Source organism: Dendrobates tinctorius, unplaced genomic scaffold (assembly GCF_039654945.1).
Source record: "Dendrobates tinctorius isolate UK_male_01 unplaced genomic scaffold, ASM3965494v1 ptg000070l, whole genome shotgun sequence".
In the NCBI taxonomy this organism is placed as follows: Eukaryota; Metazoa; Chordata; class Amphibia; order Anura; family Dendrobatidae; genus Dendrobates; species Dendrobates tinctorius.
Window position 1 is genome coordinate 97389592 of NW_027361738.1, and position 26097 is coordinate 97415688.

The 26097-nt window shown below is 38.7% G+C and overlaps 1 protein-coding gene across 2 annotated transcripts in view; it reads right to left on the reverse strand.

The window, feature by feature from the left end:
- VIPR1 (vasoactive intestinal peptide receptor 1) overlaps positions 1 to 26097 on the reverse strand; it is a 236336-nt gene that overhangs the window by 78820 nt on the left and 131419 nt on the right. For both annotated transcript variants that reach the window (XM_073582198.1, XM_073582197.1), the window contains exon 4: positions 5458 to 5558. In XM_073582198.1, coding sequence (XP_073438299.1) covers positions 5458 to 5558 — 101 coding nt within the window. The remainder of the gene's footprint in view (positions 1 to 5457; positions 5559 to 26097) is intronic.

Consider the following 26097-nt stretch of genomic DNA (forward strand, 5'->3'; position numbering starts at 1 on the left):
GGCAGTATTATAGTAGTTATAGTCTTGTACATAGAGGGCAGTATTATAGTAGTTATATTCTTGTACATAGGAGCAGTATTATAGTAGTTATCTTCTTGTACATAGGAGCAGTATTATAGTAGTTATATTCTTGTACATAGGGACAGTGTTATAGTAGTTATATTCTTGCACATAGGAGCAATATTATAATAGTTATATTCTTGTGCATAGGGACAGTGTTATAGTAGTTATATTCTTGTACATAGGAGCAGTATTATAGTAGTTATATTCTTGTACATAGGGACAGTGTTATAGTAGTTATATTCTTGTACATAGGAGCAGTATTATAGTAGTTATATTCTTGTACATAGGAGCAGTATTATAGTAGTTATATTCTTGTACATAGGAGCAGTATTATAGTAGTTATATTCTTGTACATAGGAGCAATATTATAGTAGTTATATTCTTGTACATAAGGGGCAGTATTATAGTAGTTATATTCTTGTACATAGGGGCAGTATTATAGTAGTTATATTCTTGTACATAGGAGCAATATTATAGTAGTTATATTCTTGTGCATAGGAGCAGTATTATAGTAGTTATATTCTTGTACATAGGGACAGTATTATAGTAGTTATATTCTTGTACATAGGGGGCAGTATTATAGTAGTTATATTCTTGTACATAAGGGGGCAGTATTATAGTAGTTATATTCTTGTACATAGGAGCAGTATTATAGTAGTTATATTCTTGTACATAGGAGCAGTATTATAGTAGTTATATTCTTGTACATAGGGGCAGTATTATAGTAGTTATATTCTTGTACATAGGGGGCAGTATTATAGTAGTTATATTCTTGTACATAGGGGCAGTATTATAGTAGTTATATTCTTGTACATAGGGGGCAGTATTATAGTAGTTATATTCTTGTACATAGGGACAGTATTATAGTAGTTATATTCTTGTACATAGGAGCAGTATTATAGTAGTTATATTCTTGTACATAGGGACAGTATTATAGTAGTTATATTCTTGTACATAGGGGCAGTATTATAGTAGTTATATTCTTGTACATAGGGGCAGTATTATAGTAGTTATAGTCTTGTACATAGAGGGCAGTATTATAGTAGTTATATTCTTGTACATAGGAGCAGTATTATAGTAGTTATCTTCTTGTACATAGGAGCAGTATTATAGTAGTTATATTCTTATACATAGGGAGCAGTATTATAGTAGTTATATTCTTGTACATAGGGGCAGTATTATAGTAGTTATAGTCTTGTACATAGAGGGCAGTATTATAGTAGTTATATTCTTGTACATAGGAGCAGTATTATAGTAGTTATCTTCTTGTACATAGGAGCAGTATTATAGTAGTTATATTCTTGTACATAGGGACAGTGTTATAGTAGTTATATTCTTGCACATAGGAGCAATATTATAATAGTTATATTCTTGTGCATAGGGACAGTGTTATAGTAGTTATATTCTTGTACATAGGAGCAGTATTATAGTAGTTATATTCTTGTACATAGGGACAGTGTTATAGTAGTTATATTCTTGTACATAGGAGCAGTATTATAGTAGTTATATTCTTGTACATAGGAGCAGTATTATAGTAGTTATATTCTTGTACATAGGAGCAGTATTATAGTAGTTATATTCTTGTACATAGGAGCAGTATTATAGTAGTTATATTCTTGTACATAGGAGCAATATTATAGTAGTTATATTCTTGTACATAAGGGGCAGTATTATAGTAGTTATATTCTTGTACATAGGGGCAGTATTATAGTAGTTATATTCTTGTACATAGGAGCAATATTATAGTAGTTATATTCTTGTGCATAGGAGCAGTATTATAGTAGTTATATTCTTGTACATAGGGACAGTATTATAGTAGTTATATTCTTGTACATAGGGGGCAGTATTATAGTAGTTATATTCTTGTACATAGGGGGCAGTATTATAGTAGTTATATTCTTGTACATAGGAGCAGTATTATAGTAGTTATATTCTTGTACATAGGAGCAGTATTATAGTAGTTATATTCTTGTACATAGGGGCAGTATTATAGTAGTTATATTCTTGTACATAGGTGGCAGTATTATAGTAGTTATATTCTTGTACATAGGGGCAGTATTATAGTAGTTATATTCTTGTACATAGGGGGCAGTATTATAGTAGTTATATTCTTGTACATAGGAGCAGTATTATAGTAGTTATATTCTTGTACATAGGGACAGTATTATAGTAGTTATATTCTTGTACATAGGGGCAGTATTATAGTAGTTATATTCTTGTACATAGGGGCAGTATTATAGTAGTTATAGTCTTGTACATAGAGGGCAGTATTATAGTAGTTATATTCTTGTACATAGGAGCAGTATTATAGTAGTTATCTTCTTGTACATAGGAGCAGTATTATAGTAGTTATATTCTTGTACATAGGGACAGTGTTATAGTAGTTATATTCTTGCACATAGGAGCAATATTATAATAGTTATATTCTTGTGCATAGGGACAGTGTTATAGTAGTTATATTCTTGTACATAGGAGCAGTATTATAGTAGTTATATTCTTGTACATAGGGACAGTGTTATAGTAGTTATATTCTTGTACATAGGAGCAGTATTATAGTAGTTATATTCTTGTACATAGGAGCAGTATTATAGTAGTTATATTCTTGTACATAGGAGCAGTATTATAGTAGTTATATTCTTGTACATAGGAGCAATATTATAGTAGTTATATTCTTGTACATAAGGGGCAGTATTATAGTAGTTATATTTTTGTACATAGGGGCAATATTATAGTAGTTATATTCTTGTGCATAGGAGCAGTATTATAGTAGTTATATTCTTGTACATAGGGACAGTATTATAGTAGTTATATTCTTGTACATAGGGGGCAGTATTATAGTAGTTATATTCTTGTACATAGGGGGCAGTATTATAGTAGTTATATTCTTGTACATAGGAGCAGTATTATAGTAGTTATATTCTTGTACATAGGAGCAGTATTATAGTAGTTATATTCTTGTACATAGGGGCAGTATTATAGTAGTTATATTCTTGTACATAGGGGGCAGTATTATAGTAGTTATATTCTTGTACATAGGGGCAGTATTATAGTAGTTATATTCTTGTACATAGGGGGCAGTATTATAGTAGTTATATTCTTGTACATAGGGACAGTATTATAGTAGTTATATTCTTGTACATAGGGGGCAGTATTATAGTAGTTATATTCTTGTACATAGGAGCAGTATTATAGTAGTTATATTCTTGTACATAGGGACAGTATTATAGTAGTTATATTCTTGTACATAGGGGGCAGTATTATAGTAGTTATATTCTTGTACATAGGGGGCAGTATTATAGTAGTTATATTCTTGTACATAGGATCAGTATTATAGTAGTTATATTCTTGTATATAGGCGCAGTATTATAGTAGTTATATTCTTGTACATAGGATCAGTATTATAGTAGTTATATTCTTGTACATAGGATCAGTATTATAGTAGTTATATTCTTGTACATAGGAGCAGTATTATAGCAGGTATATTCCTGTACATAGGAGCAGTATTATAGTAGTTATATTCTTGTACATAGGGGCAGTATTATAGTAGTTATATTCTTGTACATAGGGGCAGTATTATGGTAGTTATATTCTTGTACATAGGAGCAGTATTATAGTAGTTATATTCTTGTACATAGGGGGCAGTATTATAGTAGTTATATTCTTGTATATAGGGGCAGTATTATAGTAGTTATATTCTTGTATATGGGGCAGTATTATAGTAGTTATATTCTTGTACATAGGGGGCAGTATTATAGTAGTTATATTCTTGTACATAGGGGCAGTATTATAGTAGTTATATTCTTGTACATAGGAGCAGTATTATAGTAGCTATATTCTTGTACATAGGGGCAGTATTATAGTAGTTATATTCTTGTACATAGGGAGCAGTATTATATTAGCTATATTCTTGTACGAGTACATAGGGGCAGTATTATAGTAGTTTTGTAATGGTTTATAAGGGCAGACCCTTTCCTTCTCGGGACTGTAGAACAGTTACAAACCCTCGATTCTCCGCTGATTTTGTCAGAGTCTCCCCCAGATCTGCACAGTACCGGGCAGTATCACTTCATACTTGATGAACTGTATATTTAATTCATGTTCTCAAACAAATAAAAGTCAACAAATTTAATAATTGCTATGAAAAACATTCTATTGTTGGATTGCTCCTTTCCACGTCACACACCGTCCATGAATACGTTTGTTTCCCCTTCTTATTCCTTGTGTTGTGCTGATTCCGTCCCTCCGGTGCGGTTTCCAGCAGTGACGCTCCCCTCCCCCACACCACTGATTCATTCGACTCCCATCAATATTACACTGAAGATGAGATCTTTAATCGCTTTCGAGGTTGCTGACATTTTGTGAGAGGCATGAATAATGCCACCACTTGATTCTGCTTTCAATATAAATGTTTGCAGCGTCGGTGAAAAGGGGGCGACAAACGTCAGGCAGGTAAAACAAACAACCTGCGTCACATCCAGACGACCGCCATCACTTATGTCTCATAATAGGATCGTGCACTGCGATCAGACGTCAGCTCATGGTACAGATCACGTGGTGCGTCGCACGTCTCCACCCGTCGGATTACAAATGCTGGCGGTGACGTATATACGGTATAATGTCTGTCCGCAGATACGCCATGTTGGGAGACCTTTTTTGTGTTAGGACGAAAAAATGAATCATTTGCGGAATTTTCAAAAACACTGCTACAATTCGGAGGAAAAACACATATTTCAACACATTGGTAGAATAGAGGCTGCCATAGACAGCAGTCTGCATTCTGCTGATCTGCTAGTTGGTGCAGAAAAGAAGTAAACTCCGATCTGCTCCACCCCTCCGCACTATGGCAGCCAGGGCCGCCATCAGGGCATTACTGCCACTCTAACCTCGGTAATGCTGCACCTCCTGTGCTTTCCTATCAGTGTTTGCCCTTTTTATCTTTATCTTCATGCACTGCAAGAATTTAAGTGTCTTTTCAATAATATTGGAAAATAAAAAAGTGTTATTAGCGCGATGAGACAAAATAATGTAGGAAATGTCTAGGTAGAGCCGTGCCAGGACCTTCTTCCTCATTTTCTCCCTTCCAAAATTTGATGTTCTGCATGAAAAAAAACTTCTGGAAATACTGGATTCCATGAAATTTCACAGAAGTTTTGATAGTGCCCTTGAAATCTGCCATGAAGTCCAGGAGGTGCCAGAAATCTCCGCTTTCACTGGGAACCTTCCTAACATTTCATAGATGGCAAATCTCGAAAACGTCTCAATTTCGTCTGTGTCCGAGGTCACAACTCAGATCCCCCATCTTGCACCCATCATTATCCTGAATAAGTCACTTTAAATACAGAAATGTACCACAGGTGGGGTCATAAAAGACATATATAAAAAGTCCTACCATACCTGATCCGTCCGGGTGTCATTACCGAAGAACTCGCAGGCCACTATATAGGACGGGTACATCTCCGACCAGCCCTCGCTTGTGCAGTATTTGGAGACATTTCCTGAAAAAATAAAATACAATGATAAGATATGAAGCATGTAGTTTATTGGTAGTTAATTACATTTCCCCGTGTTCAGCAATTCTTAAAGGGCAACTCCATTTACTACTGAGGATAACACCCCCGGGGTTTTACTACATCCATTTATCTTTTTCAGAATAACCCTCTCATCATGTCACAGGATGGAGAAAGGGTGTGTTCTTTATAATCCGGTTTTAGTTTTTACTCACAGCTTTTAGGGGAACATGCAATTTTTTAAATTGCTTTTTATTCCATTTTCCTGGGGAGGCAAAATGATCAGTTTATGTCACTTCTTGTATTATTGGTGGTAATATATATTTATGAATTAAGTATTAACTTTTACAGAAGTTTCAGAATATATTTATACATTCATGGACGAAATTGTTCCAGAAAATGAAAGGTGTCAACCATCGAGGACTCTCAAATTGTATATTGGAGCTGTAGGTGTTAAATTTAGCAATTAATTCACGGAAAAAACTGGCGTGGGCTCAGTGACTACCGCTGACGTCACTTAGGCTACGCTGACTCCCCGCCTGACCCGCAGTGAACTGACAGCGTGGGAAAATGTTCAGAAACTTTCCCACGCTAATGGGTTCATCTCCGGTCAGGTTGGGAGGCTGCGCAGGCAGCTTTAGCTTCATTCCTCCGTGGTTTACAGCCGGGGCCGGTAGCATTAGCACCGCTCCCGGTTGTAAACTATTTAACCCCTTCAGATGGATTGCAGCGTGGGACTTGACTGTATGGCGGACAGGTATGGGATATTGTTGCTTTTTTATTTTGGATTTTTTACAGGAGAACAAAGGCTTCGATTGGATTGGGAATTAAATAAAGATGGAAAAAATGTGTGTTTAATTATTTCATTAAAAGTCTTTAGTCTTAATGTGTGTGTGTTTTTTAACCCTTTCAGACTAGTGAATTAATAATGGATCGGCGTCTTATTGACACCTCTCCATTATTAACCAGGCTTAATGTCACCTTACAATAGCAAGGTGACATTAATCCCTTATTACCCCATATACCACCCGCTACACGGCAATGGGAAGAGAGACGATAAGTGCCGGAATAGGCGCATCCTACAGATGCACCTTTTCTGGGACGGATGGGGGCAGATGTTTTTAGCCGGGGGGGGGGCAATAACCATGGTTGCTGTCACTAGCTTTCCCTCTATGGTGGAGAAAATGGCGCGGGCGCCCACGCCTGTTATGTCTGTGAATTAAATCTTTAATTTAACACTTACAGGTCCAAAGTTTTTTTACACATTCACTACTAACATTATTAGTGAGGGAGATATAAAAATATCGGGTTCGGCAATGATTTTACAGAAGCCGACAATTGAATTATCGTCTATTCTGCTATCTAGCTCTGTATGAAATATAAATTATATATATATATATATGTATATATACACACACACACTATATGTGTGTCTCACTGATATATATATATATATATATATATATATTTATTTATTTATTTATTTATTTAGTGTTTTCACAAATATTTGAGCCCATGTATCCATAAGGGTATGTGCACACCTTACAGATTCGTGTGTGGAATTTTCCGTGCAGAATCTGCTATTTTTGGCAGAATCCACAGGTCAAAATCTGCGCGTTTTACCTGCGGATTTAGCATGCATTTTTACACCTGCGGATTCCCATAATGGAATGGGTGTAAAAACGCTGAAGAATCCGCACAAAGAATTGACATGCTGCGGAAAATAAACCGCTGCCTTTCCGCGCGGAATTTTCCGCAGCATGTGGCTATGTGCACACGTTGTGGATTCTGCTGCGGATCAGCAGCGTTTCTGGCCCTGCGGGTCCGCAGCAGATTTAGGTGTGTTGTACAGTGCCATTGTTTTCAATGGTAAACTGAAAAACGCTGTGCACATGCTGTGGATTTTTCCACGCGGATTTGCTGTGGGTTCAAGTCCGCAGCATGTCAATTCTTTGTGCGGAATCCGCAGCGGTTTCACACCTTCTCCATTGTAGAGGTGTTAAACCGCAGGGCAAAACCGCAGGCTAATCCGCAGTTAAAAGTGAAAAGAACTGGGAGCGCAGGTGGTCTTCTCTTCCATCCTCCCAGTGGATGGCCATGGAACAAGGAGGTGGAATAAGATTCTGCAGGTGAACAACTGGCTACGTCGATGGTGCCGTCAGCAACGATTTGGATTTCTGGATCACGGAGTGAACTACTTATACGATGGACTACTTGCTAGAGATGGGGTGCACCTTACGTAGACTGGAAAACATGTATTTGGAAGTCGCCTTGCTACACTTGTAAGTAGAGCTTTAAACTAGAACAACATGGGAAGGGAAGCAAAAGACCAGAAAAAGCCATACACCTGACAAATGCTATTGAGAACTCTGCTATTAGAAGTGGAAAGGAAGAACAAAGACGAAAGAATCTAATTAATAAAAATATTGGAGAAAGAGAAACCAATCACAAACTAAAATGTTTCTATACTAATGCACAAAGCATGGGCAACAAACAAGGAGAATTGGAACTACTAACACAGGAAAAGAAATATGATGTCATTGGAATCACTGAAACTTGGTGGGACAATACACATGATTGGAATACAAGACTAGAAGGATACAACTTATTGCAAGAAACAGACTTGATAAACGAGGAGGGGGTGTCGCATTGTACGTTAGAAACATGTATATCTGCACAGAGATTGAAGCTTCAGAGACCGGGAGTTCTGTGGAAACTGTTTGGGTAAGAATACAAGGACAGAACAATGGAAAGGACACCATTGTAGGCATTTACTACAGGCCGCCTGTGCAAGCCGAAGATATAGATGAACTCTTTATGCATCAGATGGCCAAGTTCTCCAAAAAATATGACATAGTTGTCATGGGAGATTTAAACTATCCAGACATTTGTTGGGAATCTCTCTCAGGCAAAACTAACAGGTCAAGGAAATTCTCATCCTCTCTTGCTGACAACTTTATCTTCCAAAAGGTAGGGGAGAAAACAAGGGGAACTGTTACCTTGGATCTAATCCTTATAAACAGGGAGGAAATGGTTGAGGAGGTAAAAGTGGATGGGACCCTAGGAGGTAGCGACCATGCTATTTTAGAATTTTGGATAACTAGAGGCGGAAGACCTGTGAAGACTCAGACGTCAAGGTTAGATTTCAGAAAGGCAGATTTTAAGGGATTCAGAAAGAGAATTGGAGGGATCCATTGGCTGGATATCCTTAAAGACAAAAATGTCCAGGATGGATGGGAAATCTTGAAAAATGAAATTCTCAAAGCACAGTTGTTAAAAATTCCGAAAAGAGGGAAGAATAGGAAGCATTTAAGGAAACCAGGATGGATGAACACAGAACTTAAGCACATGCTAAAAAGGAAGAAAAAAATATTTATAAAATGGAAAGAGCATATCTAAAGAAGAATATAATGCTGTCTGCAGAACCTGCAGGGCACAAATCAGATTATCTAAAGCTGAAAATGAATTGAGGCTTGCAAGAGATGTCAAAAGCAATATTAAAGGATTTTGGGGATATGTCAAAAGTAAAAGAAAAGTCAAAGATGCTACAGGATTTTTACAGGATGAAAATGATGAAATGGTAAGACAGGATGTTAAGAAGGCTGAACTTTTAAATTCCTATTTTGCATCTGTTTTCTCTCAGAAAGGAAATGTAGCATCAACTATTCTTCACTGTCCTATTAAGGGAATAGAAGAATCCAGGATATCTATAAACAGAAAGATAGTGAGGAAACACTTAGCTAACCTAAATGAATTCAAGTCTCCAGGTCCAGATGAATTACACCCCAGAGTACTGAAGGAGATAGCAGAAGAAATTTTTGAACCCCTCTCCATAATCTTTGAAAATTCTTGGAGAACAGGAGAAGTGCCAGAAGACTGGAGAAGAGCAAATGTTGTTCCTATCTTCAAAAAAGGGAAGAAGGTGGACCCAGGCAACTATAGGCCGGTGAGTCTGACTTCTATACCAGGAAAGATCTTTGAACAAATTATTAAACAACATGTATGTCAATACCTGGATAAGAATGAAGTGATTAAACAGAGTCAGCATGGGTTTGTAACTAATAAGTCATGTCAGACTAACTTAATTTCCTTCTATGACGGAATCACTGATTGGGTGGATCAAGGAAATGCTGTAGATATAGTATATCTTGACTTCAGCAAAGCATTTGACAAAGTCTCTCATACAATCCTTATTGAAAAAATGACTAAGTATGGAATGGACAAGGCAACTGTTAGGTGGATTCATAACTGGCTTAGTGATCGGACCCAAAGAGTGGTCGTAAATGGCTGCACATCCAGTTGGAAGAATGTCTCAAGTGGGGTACCACAGGGCTCTGTCCTGGGCCCTGTATTGTTCAACATCTTTATCAATGATTTAGATGAAGGAATTGAGGGTAAACTGATTAAATTTGCTGATGACACAAAGCTAGGAGGGATAGCTAATACTAGAGAAGAGAGAGAGAGGATTCAAAAAGATTTAAATAAACTGGAGAAGTGGGCAGCAACTAACAGAATGGTTTTTAACAGGGAAAAATGCAAAGTACTACATCTGGGCAATAAAAATGAAAAAAGCAGATATAGAATGGGAGGAATAGGGCTAAGTGACAGCACATGTGAAAAAGACTTGGGTATACTAATAGATCACAGACTGAATATGAGTCAACAGTGTGATGCAGCAGCAAAAAAGGCAAATGCAATTCTAGGATGTATTAACAGAAGCATACAGTCTAGATCACGTGAAGTCATTATTTCCCTCTACTCCTCTTTGGTCAGACCTCATCTGGAATATTGTGTCCAGTTTTGGGCACCACATTTTAAAAAAGACATCAACAAACTGGAGCAAGTTCAGAAAAGAGCGACCAGAATGGTGACCGGTCTGCAAACCCTGTCTTATAAGGAAAGGTTGCAGGATTTGGGAATGTTTAGTTTGCAAAAGAGAAGACTGAGAGGAGACTTAATAGCTGTCTACAAATATCTAAAGGGCTGTCACATTGTAGAAGGATCAACTTTATTCTCATTTGCACAAGGAAAGACTAGAAGCAATGGGATGAAACTGAATGGGAGGAGACACAGATTAGATATTAGAAAAAACTTTTTGACAGTTAGAGTGATCAATGAGTGGAACAGGCTGCCACGAGAAGTGGTGAGTTCTCCTTCAATGGAAGTCTTCAAACAGAGGCTGGACAGACATCTGACTGGGATGATTTAGCGAATCCTGCTTTGAGCAGGGGGTTGGACCAGATGGCCCAGGAGGTCCCTTCCAACTCTACGATTCTATGATTAAACCACAGGTCTTTTGACCTGAAAATTTACCTGTGGATTTTTCCAAATCCGTGCGGAAAAATCCGCAGCTCCTAAAACTACGTTTGCACACACCCTTATATGTCCATTTTGCAAGCCGGCGAGAAAATCTCACTATACGGATGTCACACGGATGTCATACGGATGCTTACAAGTGAGAAAATCGCATCCTCACATTGCACACGGATGACATACGGATCGCTGTTCAGGGAACATTTCTGTGATTCTCGTCCATGTAAAACGGAACATATTTTTAGACGTTGTGTGTGACTCCAGCCTTAGTTTGTAAATCATCATTAATTTACATAACCCTGGCATATGCTGGACACATCCAACATGTAATTTCCTGGCGCACAGTGCAAAGTATTCTAGAAAATAATAATAATAAACGTTGACATTTGAGGCTGATTAATTATCTCTTCCCCTACGTGAACCTTTCACCCAGGGACAAATGACAGTGAAAATTGTGAAAAGACAGAAAACCTCCTGATAAACTGTTGGACTCAAGCTACCCCCCAAAAAAATGCATAGAATAATGAATTGCTTTGCAAAAAATTGGAGAGGCAACAGAAAGCAGACATGACCTCAGGAGCAACAGCGCGGGCGCTTCTTCTTAGTGCCTTACAACTGGCATAGCACAACAAAGCAGGAGAGACTATCATAGTCTGTATAAAAGCTGAGGCAGGGATTCCAGCAGCCATTTAGGAGTAATTTAGGATACTTAGAACAATCATAGAATGAATCCTTGAGTGTTATAATTGGGAGGGACCTCCAGGGTCATCGTGTCCAACTCTCTGCTCAATGCAGAATTCAATAAACCATCTCAGAGAGATATCTGTCCAGCCTCTGTTTGAAGACTTTCATTGAAGGAGAATGCACCACCTCTCGTGGCAGCCTGTTCCACTCATTGATCATCCTCACTGTCAAAAAGTTTTTTCTAATATCTAATCTGTATCTTCTCCCTTTCAGTTTCATCCCATTGCTTCTTGTGTGTCCATGTGCAAATGAGAATAATGATGATCCCTCTACACTGTGACAGCCCTTCAAATATTTGTAGACAGCTATTAAGTCTCCTCTTAGTCTGAGTCCTCACTGGTCTTCCTCCTCATGTAATCCAAAATTTGAGGATAGCATGATCGCTGCCTCCTAAATTCCGGCCACCTTTACAAAATCAACCATTTCCTCCCTGTTGGTAAGAATTAGGCCCAAGATTGCAGACCTTCTTGTTCTCTCTTCTACCTTTTAAAGATAAAGAAGAAAATAATTTTCTGGACCCAGTACTTTTGCCTGAGAGAGATTTCCAACAAATATCTGGATAGATAAAATCTCCCATTATCACTACGTCATACTTTATTGAGAACAAAGACAACTGATGTAAAAAATCCATATCTTCAGTCTGTCCAAGTGGCCAATAGTTAACACCTATAATAGTGTCTTTACTTTTCTTCTCTCCTTATATTTTTACCCAAATAATTTTTACAGAGCTACCATTCTCTGTAACTTGGATCTCTGTGGAGATATACATTTTTCTAACATACAATGCAACACCTCCTCTCCTCTTGTTAATCCTGTTTCTAATAAATAAGTTGCAGCCTTCAAGGTTTGTATTCCAATCATGTGTATCATCCCACCACGTTTCAGTGATGGCTATGACATCATATTTCTCTTCCTGTGTTATCAGCTCAAATTCTCCTTGTTTGTTTCCCATGCTCTGTGCATTTGTATAGTTTGTAGTCAGCTTCTCTTGCTTTTCTATTTTCATTTATAATTTGTTAGCTTTATTTATTCTTTCCACTTCTAGTAGAAGGCTTCTCAAAAGAATGCATTAGCTGCATATCTTTTCTGTCCATTTATTTGCAATATCATATTGCTCTAGTTTAAAGCTCTCCTGATGAGTGTAGCAAGGCGTCTACCAAATATGTGTTTGCTCACAGCTCAACTATGCAGATAGGAAGAGAAATCCCTAATATCTTGGGCAAATACTCCAAACAGTAAAGTGTTTTATAACTGCATCAGTGAAGAAGATGAGAGTAGTAGTCTGTCAATAATACATAGATGCAATTGAAAAGGGGAGAGAGAAAAGAGAAGTGCCGGCAGCAGTGCCTGGCGCCATGTGATTGATCAGTGATATGGTAAAGCTGCACCTGTTCCCCTGTATTTGTGTTACATTTACACATTTTTTCTTAATTCTTAATGCACTAGAAAGCAGCAGCAAGGCAGCACAATACTTTTCAAAGGGAAATACATCTGAAATCGCTGTCAGAGACTGTGTGCTTGCCTGAAACAAGAGACTGTCCTGAGCGCTTGCATTTATTGTGCAATTGTTTTCGTGAAAGGAAACATTTTTTTTTAAATACAAAAGAAAATTCTCCAAGATCCAGACATTTATCTGCAACTGTCTACTTCACGAAGTGTGAGTGTCACAAACATAAAACAGATGTGCCGAACAAAAGTTATTAGATAAATTACACATCTGTACCTGTGAAACCAATACAGCGTCCTGCTGCAGGTGCTGGGTTATCGGACATCTACCTATAAAGCATTTCTTATTACAGAATTTTTGGGAAAAGAGTTGAATTCGTACAAAAAAAAAGAGGATATAATTTTGAAGTACTAGACATTTAACGGTACATGTCTGTTTTTACAGTGTACAAATCCGTTTGCTTTCTATATTTCTATTTACCTACCTAACCTAGCATTTCTTGTGGTATCAGTAGAAGAAGCACCAACTAAAACACTAGAAAAACACTAGCTGTCTGGGCAAAAGAACTAACAAACGAGGCCACAATTGGCCTCATTTGCCTCTTGCGTATTAGAGGGGAGGAAGTGGAAGAGCTATGGAATATACAGGGAAGGAAATAAGTATTTGATCCCTTGCTGATTTTGTAAGTTTGCCCACCGACAAACACATGAACAGTCTATAATTTTAAGGGTAGGTGAATATTAACATTGAGAGATAGAATATCAAAAATAAAATCCAGAAAATCAAATTGTATAAATTATATAAATTTATTTGCATTTTGCAGTGAGAAATAAGTATTGTTAAAATCAACCTACCCTTAAAATTATAGGCTGTTTAGGTCTTTGTCAGTGGGCAAACTTACAAAATCTGCGTTTATTTACTTCACTGTATGGCTCATCACTCATCTCAGTCACAGCAGGATGATGTTACCTCTGAAAGCGACACCTTCAGTTTTAGTCAGTTTTTTACATCAGGTCTGCCCGATCACAAATAATTAAAAGGGACCATTTTTAAAAATAAAAAAACCATGAAAAGTTTATCACTGCAACGTGTTAAATTAATAATCGGTTGTCAATTTATATTTCTTATTATACCCAGTTCTGTACTGAAAATTGTCTTACGCTGACACTACATATGTAAGTTTAGCTCATAGTAAATGTCAACTCCATATACATATAGAGATCACGTGCTTTGAGAGACATATATAATTCATGGCTTACTCTAGGGGTCACTCTCCTTCCCTATCACCATGAGACACAGACTCGAGGAGTCATCTGTGCTGGGCCACTACACTCCTGACAGCTGGTATGCAACTTAATCACCATGTGTGACTTCAAGAGAAGCTACATGCTGAAGATAGACGCCTTTTTCATTCAGAGTCCAGAGTTCCAGGAAAGAAGGATACAAGCTTAGCTATGAACAAATGGACAATCTCTTTATAATCTTTTAACCTATTTTTATGTTTTTCTGTAATAATCTTTTCTTGGATGCAAGAATCCAAATAAACCACTACATTTTTTTATAAGAACACTGTCATATTTTAGAGTATCACATCTGGTATCAAGAATATACAAGAATATGCATTTTTAGCATTGGAGAGCCAGCCATATCTGAATTTTTGTACTTTTTTGCGGATTTCCCTCAACTTGCCCAAAAGGGGGAATGAACTTTGCGAATGTCAGATGTGCAAGTTATCAGGAACTCCACTACTATGGACAATTCACAAGAATCAGACAGAACCTAGAAGTGAGGACTAAGAATTACCAGATGGATTGAGAAGTACTACAAAGGCAGACGTACTACAAGATAGACGTGTGAAGACAAGAGCCCAGCGTTGAAAGGAACTACAAGCTGAGATATTTCAAGGTAAGAAACATGGATGTCATTACATCTTTTTCTAAGCAGAGTAAACTGAAATTTATGTCTGTAGACGAGTCTAATTTAGACGTTTTATGGCTCAGCTTATATGCAGAATGTGAAATGGAGAATCTAAAGTATGATTCTAAGCTGGTGTCCTTTAATAGAGAAAGAGAGAAATTGAAAAATATTTTACAAATGATTGATGTATTTCACAAGTTGGTGACAGAGAAATCCAAAAATGATTGTATAAAGGAAAAATGTGATGTTCCCAAGATTCACTGTAATGTGGAGAAGCAGTTACAAGATGAAAGGCAAGTGTCTGTAGCAACCATTCAAGGTGACCTTGCAGACTTGGAACAAAATGGAGGAGTAGGAGGAGACTTCAGAACGGACGTAGATGCCGTACAAGGGAAAGATGTACCACTAAAATTAGACCACTCAGAGGCCCAACTCCAAATTAAAGTTAGGAAAAATTTGTTAAAATTATGCAAAATCATTCCTGCATATGATAACAAAATCCATGTTTGTAGAAACTCTGAGGTTTTTGAAAGCTGTGTTGACAAGTTTGATTTGACTAACGAGGAGAAAATCCAGTTGTTTAAAATGTGGGTCCCTGTAACCTTTTCCAGGCGATTATCTTTAAGGATATCTTGTGACACACATGTGAACTTAAATGATACAGACAGATTAACAAATTCAGATTTTTTTGTGCATCAAATGAAAATTATCCAGATATTGATATTCTTCAAAAATTAAGGATTGGTCAGAAAGAATACACTTTTACATTCATGTCCATATTTGATCGCTTGTACAGAACACACTTTGAAAATGTCAAAACACAGTCCCTGATAAAGAGTTTTGTAAACAAATTTGGTTTCCTAAATCCTGCATCTCGTGTTATTGCATCACAAAAAGATTCTTTATTTGAACGTGCGCAATCCCTTGCTTTTGCTAGGAAACATGAGAATCGTGAAAGGAGAATAAATCGTGCTAATTTTGTAAAGACAAGGCAGAGTAAAATCTTATCAGAAGCCTGTATCAAAGTATCCCCGAAATCAAATCTATGAAGAACAAAGAAAATCACATGTTTGCTTTAAGCCTTATGGAATGATGAGTTCTGACCTTCTTTCTGTAATAAAGATGGCGGAATCTGATGGACAGAAGCAGGTGGTGAGTGAGATCATTGGCTGTGAGCTGATGAGTTCATTAACAGAGCCACTCAGAGAATCCATCAGCTTCAAAATGGGGGAAGAGTCTTGAGGAGATCATTTGGATATTCCCAGTGCCTTCTGGGATAAGTGAAGAGTCTCCGCGAGCTCAACGATCACTGGGTTTTGGCCGTTGCAGCTGAAAAGAGGAAATCGGAAAACCAGGGGAAGAGTCTTGAGGAGATCATTTGCATATTCCCAGTGCCTTCTGGGATAAGTGAAGAGTCTCTGCGAGCTCAACGATCACTATCGGCGCACGAATTTTGGCTCATCTTTCATCGTTTTTAAGAAATCTCAAGATGGAAGAGGCCAGGAGCCATTTGGTGAGCTGCAATTCTTGCTACATGTTCACAGACTTACCAGTGGAAAAGCCAAACTTCACATGCCACAAATGCAAGCTTGTGTCCCTGTTGGAGGAAAAGTTGCAAAATCTCGAAGAGAGGTTAGCTACGTTGAAGATCATTAAGGAAGGCGAAGAGTTCTTGGACAGAGCAGAATTATCTCTTCATGTTACAGAAAGAGAAGAAATTCGAAGTGCACCTGAAGAAACAGGAATGGAGACATGTGACCCAGAGAAGCAGGAGGATCGGGAGGCAGTCAGCACCCATACTGCTCAGAAACCAGTACCAGGCTCTCACGCAGGAAAACGATGAAGAAATACATCAGGATAAGACTTTGCCAACAAACAGCAACCTTGTACGCCTTCAGAGTCCTCCTGGATGGAGAAAGAAAAATGTTGTGAAGAAGAAACGGAGAGTGGTGGTCATGGGGGATTCCCTGTTGAGAGGAACAGAGGCCGCTATCTGCAGACCGGATATAACTTCAAGAGAAATGTGCTGTCTTCCAGGTGCAAAAATTAAAGATGTGTCTGACAGGATATCAGGACTCTTCAGACCTACAGATGACTACCCATTCCTGCTACTACATGTGGGGACAAATGACACTGCAAGAAACGTCCTGGAAACCATCTGCAGAGACTTTGAAGACTTAGGCAAGAAAGTGAAAGAACTGGGAGCGCAGGTGGTCTTCTCTTCCATCCTCCCAGTGGATGGCCATGGAACAAGGAGGTGGAATAAGATTCTGCAGGTGAACAACTGGCTACGTCGATGGTGCCGTCAGCAACGATTTGGATTTATGGATTGCTAGAGATGGGGTGCACCTTACGAAGACTGGAAAACATGTATTTGGAAGTCGCCTTGCTACACTTGTAAGGAGAGCTTTAAACTAGAACAACATGGGAAGGGAAGCAAAAGACCAGAAAAAGCCATACACCTGACAAATGCTATTGAGAACTCTGCTATTAGAAGTGGAAAGGAAGAACAAAGACAAAAGAATCTAATTAATAAAAATATTGGAGAAAGAGAAACCAATCACAAACTAAAATGTTTCTATACTAATGCACAAAGCATGGGCAACAAACAAGGAGAATTGGAACTACTAACACAGGACAAGAAATATGATGTCATTGGAATCACTGAAACTTGGTGGGACAATACACATGATTGGAATACAAGACTAGAAGGATACAACTTATTTGCAAGAAACAGACTTGATAAACGAGGAGGGGGTGTCGCATTGTATGTTAGAAACGCGTATATCTGCACAGAGATTGAAGCTTCAGAGCCCGGGAGGTCTGTGGAAACTGTTTGGGTAAGAATACAAGGACAGAACAATGGAAAGGACACCATTGTAGGCATTTACTACAGGCCGCCTGTGCAAGCTAAAGATATGGATGAACTCTTTATGCATCAAATGGCCAAGTTCTCCAAAAAATATGACATAGTTGTCATGGGAGATTTCAACTATCCAGACATTTGTTGGGAATCTCTCTCAGGCAAAACTAACAGGTCAAGGAAATTCTTATCCTCTCTTGCTGACAACTTTATCTCCCAAAAGGTAGGGGAGAAAACAAGGGGAACTGCTACCTTGGATCTAATCCTTATAAACAGGGAGGAAATGGTTGAGGAGGTAAAAGTGGCTGGGACCCTAGGAGGTAGCGACCATGCTATTTTAGAATTTTGGATAACTAGAGGAGGAAGACCTGTGAAGACTCAGACATCAAGGTTAGATTTCAGAAAGGCAGATTTTAAGGGATTCAGAAAGAGAATTGGAGGGATCCAATGGCTGGACATCCTTAAAGACAAAAATGTCCAGGATGGATGGGAAATCTTGAAAAATGAAATTCTCAAAGCACAATTGTTAACAATTCTGAAAAGAGGGAAGAATAGGAAGCATTTAAGGAAGCCACAGAACTTAAGCACATGCTAAAAAGGAAGAAAAAAATCTTTATAAAATGGAAAGAGGGAGGCATATCTAAAGAAGAATATAATGCTGTCTGCAGAACCTGCAGGGCACAAATCAGATTATCTAAAGCTGACAATGAATTGAGGCTTGCAAGAGATGTCAAAAGCAATAATAAAGTATTTTGGGGATATGTCAAAAGTAAAAGAAAAGTCAAAGATGCTATAGGATTTTTACAGTATGAAAATGATGAAATGGTAAGACAGGATGTTGAGAAGGCTGAACTTTTAAATTCCTATTTTGCATCTGTTTTCTCTCAGAAAGGAAATGTAACATCAACTGTTCTTCACTGTCCTATTAAGGAAATAGAAGAATCCAGGATATCTATAAACAGAAAGATAGTAAGGAAACACTTAGCTAACCTAAATGAATTCAAGTCTCCAGGTCCAGATGAATTACACCCCAGAGTACTGAAGGAGATAGCAGAAGAAATTTTTGAACCCCTCTCCATAATCTTTGAAAATTGTTGGAGAACAGGAGAAGTCCCAGAAGACTGGAGAAGAGCAAATGTTGTTCTTATCTTCAAAAAGGGGAAGAAGGTGGACCCAGGCAACTATAGGCCGGTGAATCTGACTTCTATACCAGGAAAGATCTTTGAACAAATTATTAAACAACATGTATGTCAGTACCTGGATAAGAATGAAGTGATTAAACAGAGTCAGCATGGGTTTGTAACTAATAAGTCATGTCAGACTAACTTAATTTCCTTCTATGACGGAATCACTGATTGGGTGGATCAAGGAAATGCTGTAGCAAAGCATTTGACAAAGTATCTCATACAATCCTTATTGAAAAAATGACTAAGTATGGAATGGACAAGGCAACTGTTAGGTGGATTCATAACTGGCTTAGTGATTGGACCCAAAGAGTGGTCGTAAATGGCTGCACATCCAGTTGGAAGAATGTCTCAAGTGGGGTACCACAGGGCTCTGTCCTGGGCCCTGTATTGTTCAACATCTTTATCAATGATTTAGATGAAGGAATTGAGGGTAAACTGATTACATTTGCTGATGACACAAAGCTAGGAGGGATAGCTAATACTAGAGAAGAGAGAGAGAGGATTCAAAAAGATATAAATAAACTGGAGCAGTGGGCAGCAACTAACAGAATGGTTTTTAACAGGGAGAAATGCAAAGTACTACATCTGGGCAATAAAAATGAAAAAAGCATATACAGAATGGGAGGCATAGGCCTAAGCAACAGCACATGTGAAAAAGACTTGGGTATACTAATAGATCACAGACTGAATATGAGTCAACAGTGTGATGCAGCAGCAAAAAAGGCAAATGCAATTCTAGGATGTATTAACAGAAGCATACAGTCTAGATCACGTGAAGTCATTATTTCCCTCTACTCCTCTTTGGTCAGACCTCATCTGGAATATTGTGTCCAGTTTTGGGCACCACATTTTAAAAAAGACATCAACAAACTGGAGCAAGTTCAGAAAAGAGCGACCAGAATGGTGACCGGACTGCAAACCCTGTCTTATGAGGAAAGGTTGCAGGATTTGGGATTGTTTAGTTTGCAAAAGAGATGACTGATAGGAGACTTAATAGCTGTCTACAAATATCTAAAGGGCTGTCACATTGTAGAAGGATCAACTTTATTCTCATTTGCACAAGGAAAGACTAGAAGCAATGGGATGAAACTGAATGGGAGGAGACACAGATTGGATATTAGAAAAAACTTTTTGACAGTTAGAGTGATCAATGAGTGGAACAGGTGGCCACGAGAGGTGGCGAGTTCTCCTTCAATGGAAGTCTTCAAACAGAGGCTGGACAGACATCTGACTGGGATGATTTAGCGAATCCTGCTTTGATCAGGGGGTTGGACCAGATGGCCCAGGAGGTCCCTTCCAACTCTACGATTCTATGATTCTATGATTCTATGAGGCCTCAAGACTATGTATGTTAGAAAAAAAACAAACTTTGTCTTTATAAGAAATATGCAGGTCAGTCAAATTATTAGAATATTAAGATATATAATGAAATATTATCTACACAAGATATATTTCTATATTTCTTTAGTAATTATCTCTTGATTTAGTTAATTGTGGATAAGTGCCATCACACATCAAAATGGTTAAGAAAATCTACATTTAAATTAATTTTTCCAAAGGATAATTTTATGATATTCAAATAAAATTTAATGGTTACACATCTTCAGAAAAATAAATGGTATAAAGCAAGTATAAAATTTACACAATTTATACATTAATTATTTTTAATTTTGGTTTTGATAAATGAATTATTTCATGAAACAATATTTTTCGGTATTAAGGGGGAAATGTGTTTTTGATCCTGACTACATCATCGCATTTGATTAATACCTCTTCTTCACACATTTTAATAAAGAAGAAATATTAATAAGGTACAATGGTATAAGTATTGGGTATAATAACATTAAGTATTATAAAGAGTCATTTCTTTACACTAAGAAGAGTATTACATGCAAAGTTGCATAATTTGAATATTTTGGTAATACAAGTTTATGACAATTATGAAATAATCCGGATCATGGAAATATTAAGGGTATAAGTTACTGAGGACATAACTACTCTGCATTTGGTATCAACATAAAGGCCTTATTTTTATTCTTATTTTTTATTTTTATTCTTATTTTTATTTTTCATTTTCAATTTTTATTATTCCATTTTTATTTTTAATTCTTACATTTTTATTTTTTCTGTCAATCAATAAAAGAAAAAAAAACATCAATATTTAATAAAGTAATGTCTAGTATGCGAATATTGCTTCATTAAATCTAACAATGATATGGTTCCATTTTCTTTCATTCACTCGCTCATATATTCTTATTTTGGTTCATGGCTATACATTCTTACACTGGTTCTGAGCATCTCAGTGCAGACCCTGAACAAACAAGGTGCTCGAGGGGGTCTTGCAGTTGTAAAGCTGTATTTCAGTTTTGCATGTTTTACCATTGTGTTATAGAAGAGCACAGGAATAAAGTTCTTATTATTTTCAGGGAATTGGACTTGTTAATTGGCATCTGGACGGATAGCGGGAATCACAGAAATGCGCTGACCTTTGGGCATTTTCAAAGTGAAGAGTGCGGTGCGGGAATGTTAAGCAGCGGGACACTGAAGACTTAAAATACTGAACGATTTATTTCCAGTGGAGATTTGTATAAATTTGGCCTGAATTGTAATGTCTGGGGTTTTCTGTTTCTTTGGTAGAAAGGAACAAATTCTTACAGGTGAAGAAGATTCTAGGCGGCGACTTCTAGCAGATTGGACTTATCGTTATGACTGTGTCCACTGAGCGTCTATTACATATCTATTATCTATCTATTAACTATCTATCCATTCTTTGCAGCAGTTCAGTATTTGCAGAGTTAGTGCAGATCATACATTGCCTTCTTGCCTTTGCTAAAGGTCTTATGTATTGGAAACCACTAATGGGATACCGGCTCCCTGAGTAGCTCCATTTCTGTACTTTGACAACTCCTAAGATAAAAACAGAAGTAAATGCCACATCCGGCTGACCCTATTCAGGACGGTCCTGACCTCTAGTATTAAAACAATAACATACAGTTGTGGCCAAAAGTATTGACACCCCTGCAATTCTGTCAGATAATACTCAGTTTCTTCCTGAAAATGATTGCAAACACAAATTCTTCGGTATTATTATCTTCATTTAATTTGTCTTAAATGAAAAAACAAAAAAGAGAATGAAGCAAAAAGCAAAACATTGATCATTTCACACAAAACTCCAAAAATGGGCCAGACAAAAGTATTGGCACCCTCAGCCTAATACTTTTACACGTTTCCTGCAGCGGTGCTCCAGGTGCACTGAACGTCTGTGGAAAAAATCCAATCTACATGAAGATTTCATCCATTATAAGTTTATGCTTCGAACATACAACACTGCCCTTCACCTCTCCAAACAAACCTATTTCAACACCCTCATCACCTCACTGTCCAATAACCCGAAACGTCTCTTTGACACTTTTCATTCTCTACTCAACCCAAGAGTACAGGCCCCAACCACGGAGCTCCGAGCTGACGATCTGGCCAATTACTTCAAAGAAAAAATTGACCAGATCCGACAGGAAATTATCTCCCAATCACCTCATACCATGCACTGTCCTCCCTCCCCCACTGCATCTAGCTCACTCTCTGATTTTGAACCAGTCACAGAAGAAGAAGTAAGCAGGCTCCTTGCATCTTCTCGCCTAAACACTTGCATCAGTGACCCATTTCCGTCACATCTCTTCCAGTCCCTTTCCCCTGCTGTCACCACTCACCTAACTAAAATATTTAACCTCTCGCTCTCTTCTGGTATCTTTCCCTCCTCATTTAAGCATGCCATCATACATCCACTACTTAAAAACCATCCCTCGACCAAAACTGTGCCGCTAACTATAGACCTGTCTCTAATCTTCCCTTCATCTCTAAACTCCCGGAACGCCTGGTCCACTCCCGTCTTATCCGCTATCTCTCTGATAACTCTCTTCTCGACCCTCTCCAATCCAGCTTCCGCTCTTTACACTCTACTGAAACTGCCCTCACTAAAGTCTCTAATGATCTGCTAACAGCTAAATCAAATGGTCATTACTCCATGCTAATTCTCTTGGATCTCTCTGCAGCATTCGACACTGTGGATCATCAGCTCCTCCTCACTATGCTCCATTCCATGGGCCTCAAGGACACCGTTCTCTCCTGGTTCTCCTCCTATCTCTCCGACCGCTCCTTTACTGTATCTTTTGCCGGTTCCTCCTCCTCTCATCTTCCCCTTACTGTTGGGGTCCCCCAAGGATCGGTTCTAGGCCCCCTCCTCTTCTCCTTGTACACTGCCCCTATTGGTCAAACAATCAGTAGATTTGGTTTCCAGTACCATCTCTATGCTGATGACACCCAATTATACGCTTCTTCTCCTGACGCCAGCCTTTCTAGAAAACACCGGCGATTGTCTAAAAGCTGTGTCTAACATCATGTCCTCACTATATCTGAAACTGAACCTGTCAAAGACTGAACTCCTGGTGTTTCCTCCCTCTACTACTGTAGCTATACCCGACATTGCCATTTCTGTGTGTGGCTCCACTATTACTCCCCAGCAACATGCCCGCTGTCTTGGGGTCATACTTGATTCCGAGCTTTCCTTTGCCCCCCACATTCGATCACTGGCTCGCTCTTGTTATCTGCACCTCAAAAACATTTCTAGAATTTGACCTTTTCTTACTTTTGACTCTGCAAAAACTCTTACTGTTTCTCTTATTCATTCTCGTCTCGACTATTGTAACTCTCTTCTAATCGGTCTCCCTCTTACCAAACTCTCCCCTCTCCAATCTGTCTTGAATGCTGCAGCCAGGATCATATTCCTCGCCAATCGTTACACCGATGCCTCTACCTTGTGCCAGTCATTACACTGGCTACCCATCCACTCCAGAATTCAGTATAAACTTATTACCCGCACCCACAAAGCCCTCCATGGCTCAGCACCACCCTACATCTCCTGCCTTGTTTCAGTATACCACCCTACCCGCGCCCTCCGTTCTGCTGATGACCTGAGGTTAGCATCCTCAATAATCAGAACCTCCCACTCCCGTTTCCAAGACTTTACACGTGCTGCGCCAATTCTTTGGAATGCACTTCCCAGGTCAATACGATTAGTCCCCAATCCCCACAATTTTAAACGTGCCCTGAAAACGCATTTATTCAGACTGGCCTATCGCCTCAACACATTAACCTAATCTATCCCTGTGTGGCACAGCCAAAAGTTTTGCCAAAACCAGGTTCCCCGCATCATGTTCCCACATGCTTTATGCATCCATTAGCCCTCTGTGTCTGTACTGATGCACACTTAACATTATGGCTGGTCCATACAATCAGGGCAACTGTTACCACCCACCTTTTGTGTCTACCTTTTTTTCCTCATAGACTGTAAGCTTGCGAGCAGGGCCCTCATTCCTCTTGGTATTTGTTATAATCTATGTGATTATTGTTATGCTGTAATGTCTATTGTCTGTACAAATCCCCTCCGAAATGTAAAGTGCTGCGGAATATGTCGGTGCTATAGAAATAAAATTTATTATTATTAATACCTGGTTGCACAACCTTTAGCCAAAATAACTGCGACCAACCGCTTCCGGTAACCATCAATGAGTTTCTTACAATGCTCTGCTGGAATTTTAGACCATTCTTCTTTGGCAAACGGCTCCAGGTCCCTGATATTAGAAGGGTGCCTTCTCCAAACTGCCATTTTTAGATCTCTCCACAGGTGTTCTATGGGATTCAGGTCTGGACTCATTGCTGGCCACCTTAGGCCTCTTTCACACTTCAGTTTTTTGTGTCAGTTACAATCCGCCAAAAAGGCTTAGAAGCGGATCCGTTATTAACTGATGTGAACGGATGCCACAGGATCCGTTTTTTGACGGATCCGCAAAATGAGGAAATTTAAAGGAACCGCTGGTCGGGAAGGACAGAGAGAGAGAAGAGAGAGAAGAGAGAGAGAGAGATTTTTTTTTTTTTTGTCCGGCACCCAGACAGAATTTCGGGTTAAATTAGTGTCTGGAGGATCCGCCGGCCAAAAAAACGTTGCAAGCTCCGTTTGGAAATCTTTGAGGATGTTAACAGACAGCAACATTATGGCGGATCCTCACAAAAATGGATGCAACGGACGACAAGTCGTCAAAATCCGCCAATAATGGAAGTCAATGGTGAAAAAAACGGATCCGCAAAAAAAATTGCGGATCCGTTTTTTTCAAAACCTGGCGGATTTTGACTGATTGTAAAAAACGGAAGTGTGAAAGAGGCCTTAGATGTCTCCAGTGCTTTCTCTCAAACCATTTTCTAGTGCTTTTTGAAGTGTATTTTGGATCATTGTCCTGCTGGAAGACCCGTGACCTCTGAGGGAGACCCAGCTTTCTCACACTGGGCCCTACATTATGCTGCAAAATTTGTTGGTGTTCTTCAGACTTCATAATGCCATACACACAGTCAAGCAGTCCAGTGCCAGACGCAGCAAAGCAACCCCAAAACATCAGGGAACCTCCGCCATGTTTGACTGTAGGGACCGTGTTCTTTTCTTTGAATGCCTCTTTTTTTCTCCTGTAAACTCTATGTTAATGCCTTTGCCCAAAAAGCTCTACTTTTGTCTCATCTGACCAGAGAACATTCTTCCAAAACGTTTTAGGCTTTTTCAGGTAAGTTTTGGCAAACTCCAGCCTGGCTTTTTTATGTCTCGGGGTAAGAAGTGGGGTCTTCCTGGGTCTCCTACCATACAGTCCCTTTTCATTCAGACGCCGACGGATAGTACGGGTTGACACTGTTGTACCCTCGGACTGCAGGGCAGCTTGAACTTGTTTGGATGTTAGTCGAGGTTCTTTATCCAACATCCGCACAATCTTGCGTTGAAATCTCTTGTCAATTTTTCTTTTCCGTCCACATCTAGGGAGGTTAGCCACAGTGCCATGGGCTTTACACTTCTTGATGACACTGCGCACGGTAGACACAGGAACATTCAGGTCTTTGGAGATGGACTTGTAGCCTTGAGATTGCTCATGCTTCCTCACAATTTGGTTTCTCAAGTCCTCAGACAGTTCTTTGGTCTTCTTTCTTTTCTCCATGCTCAATGTGGTACACACAAGGACACAG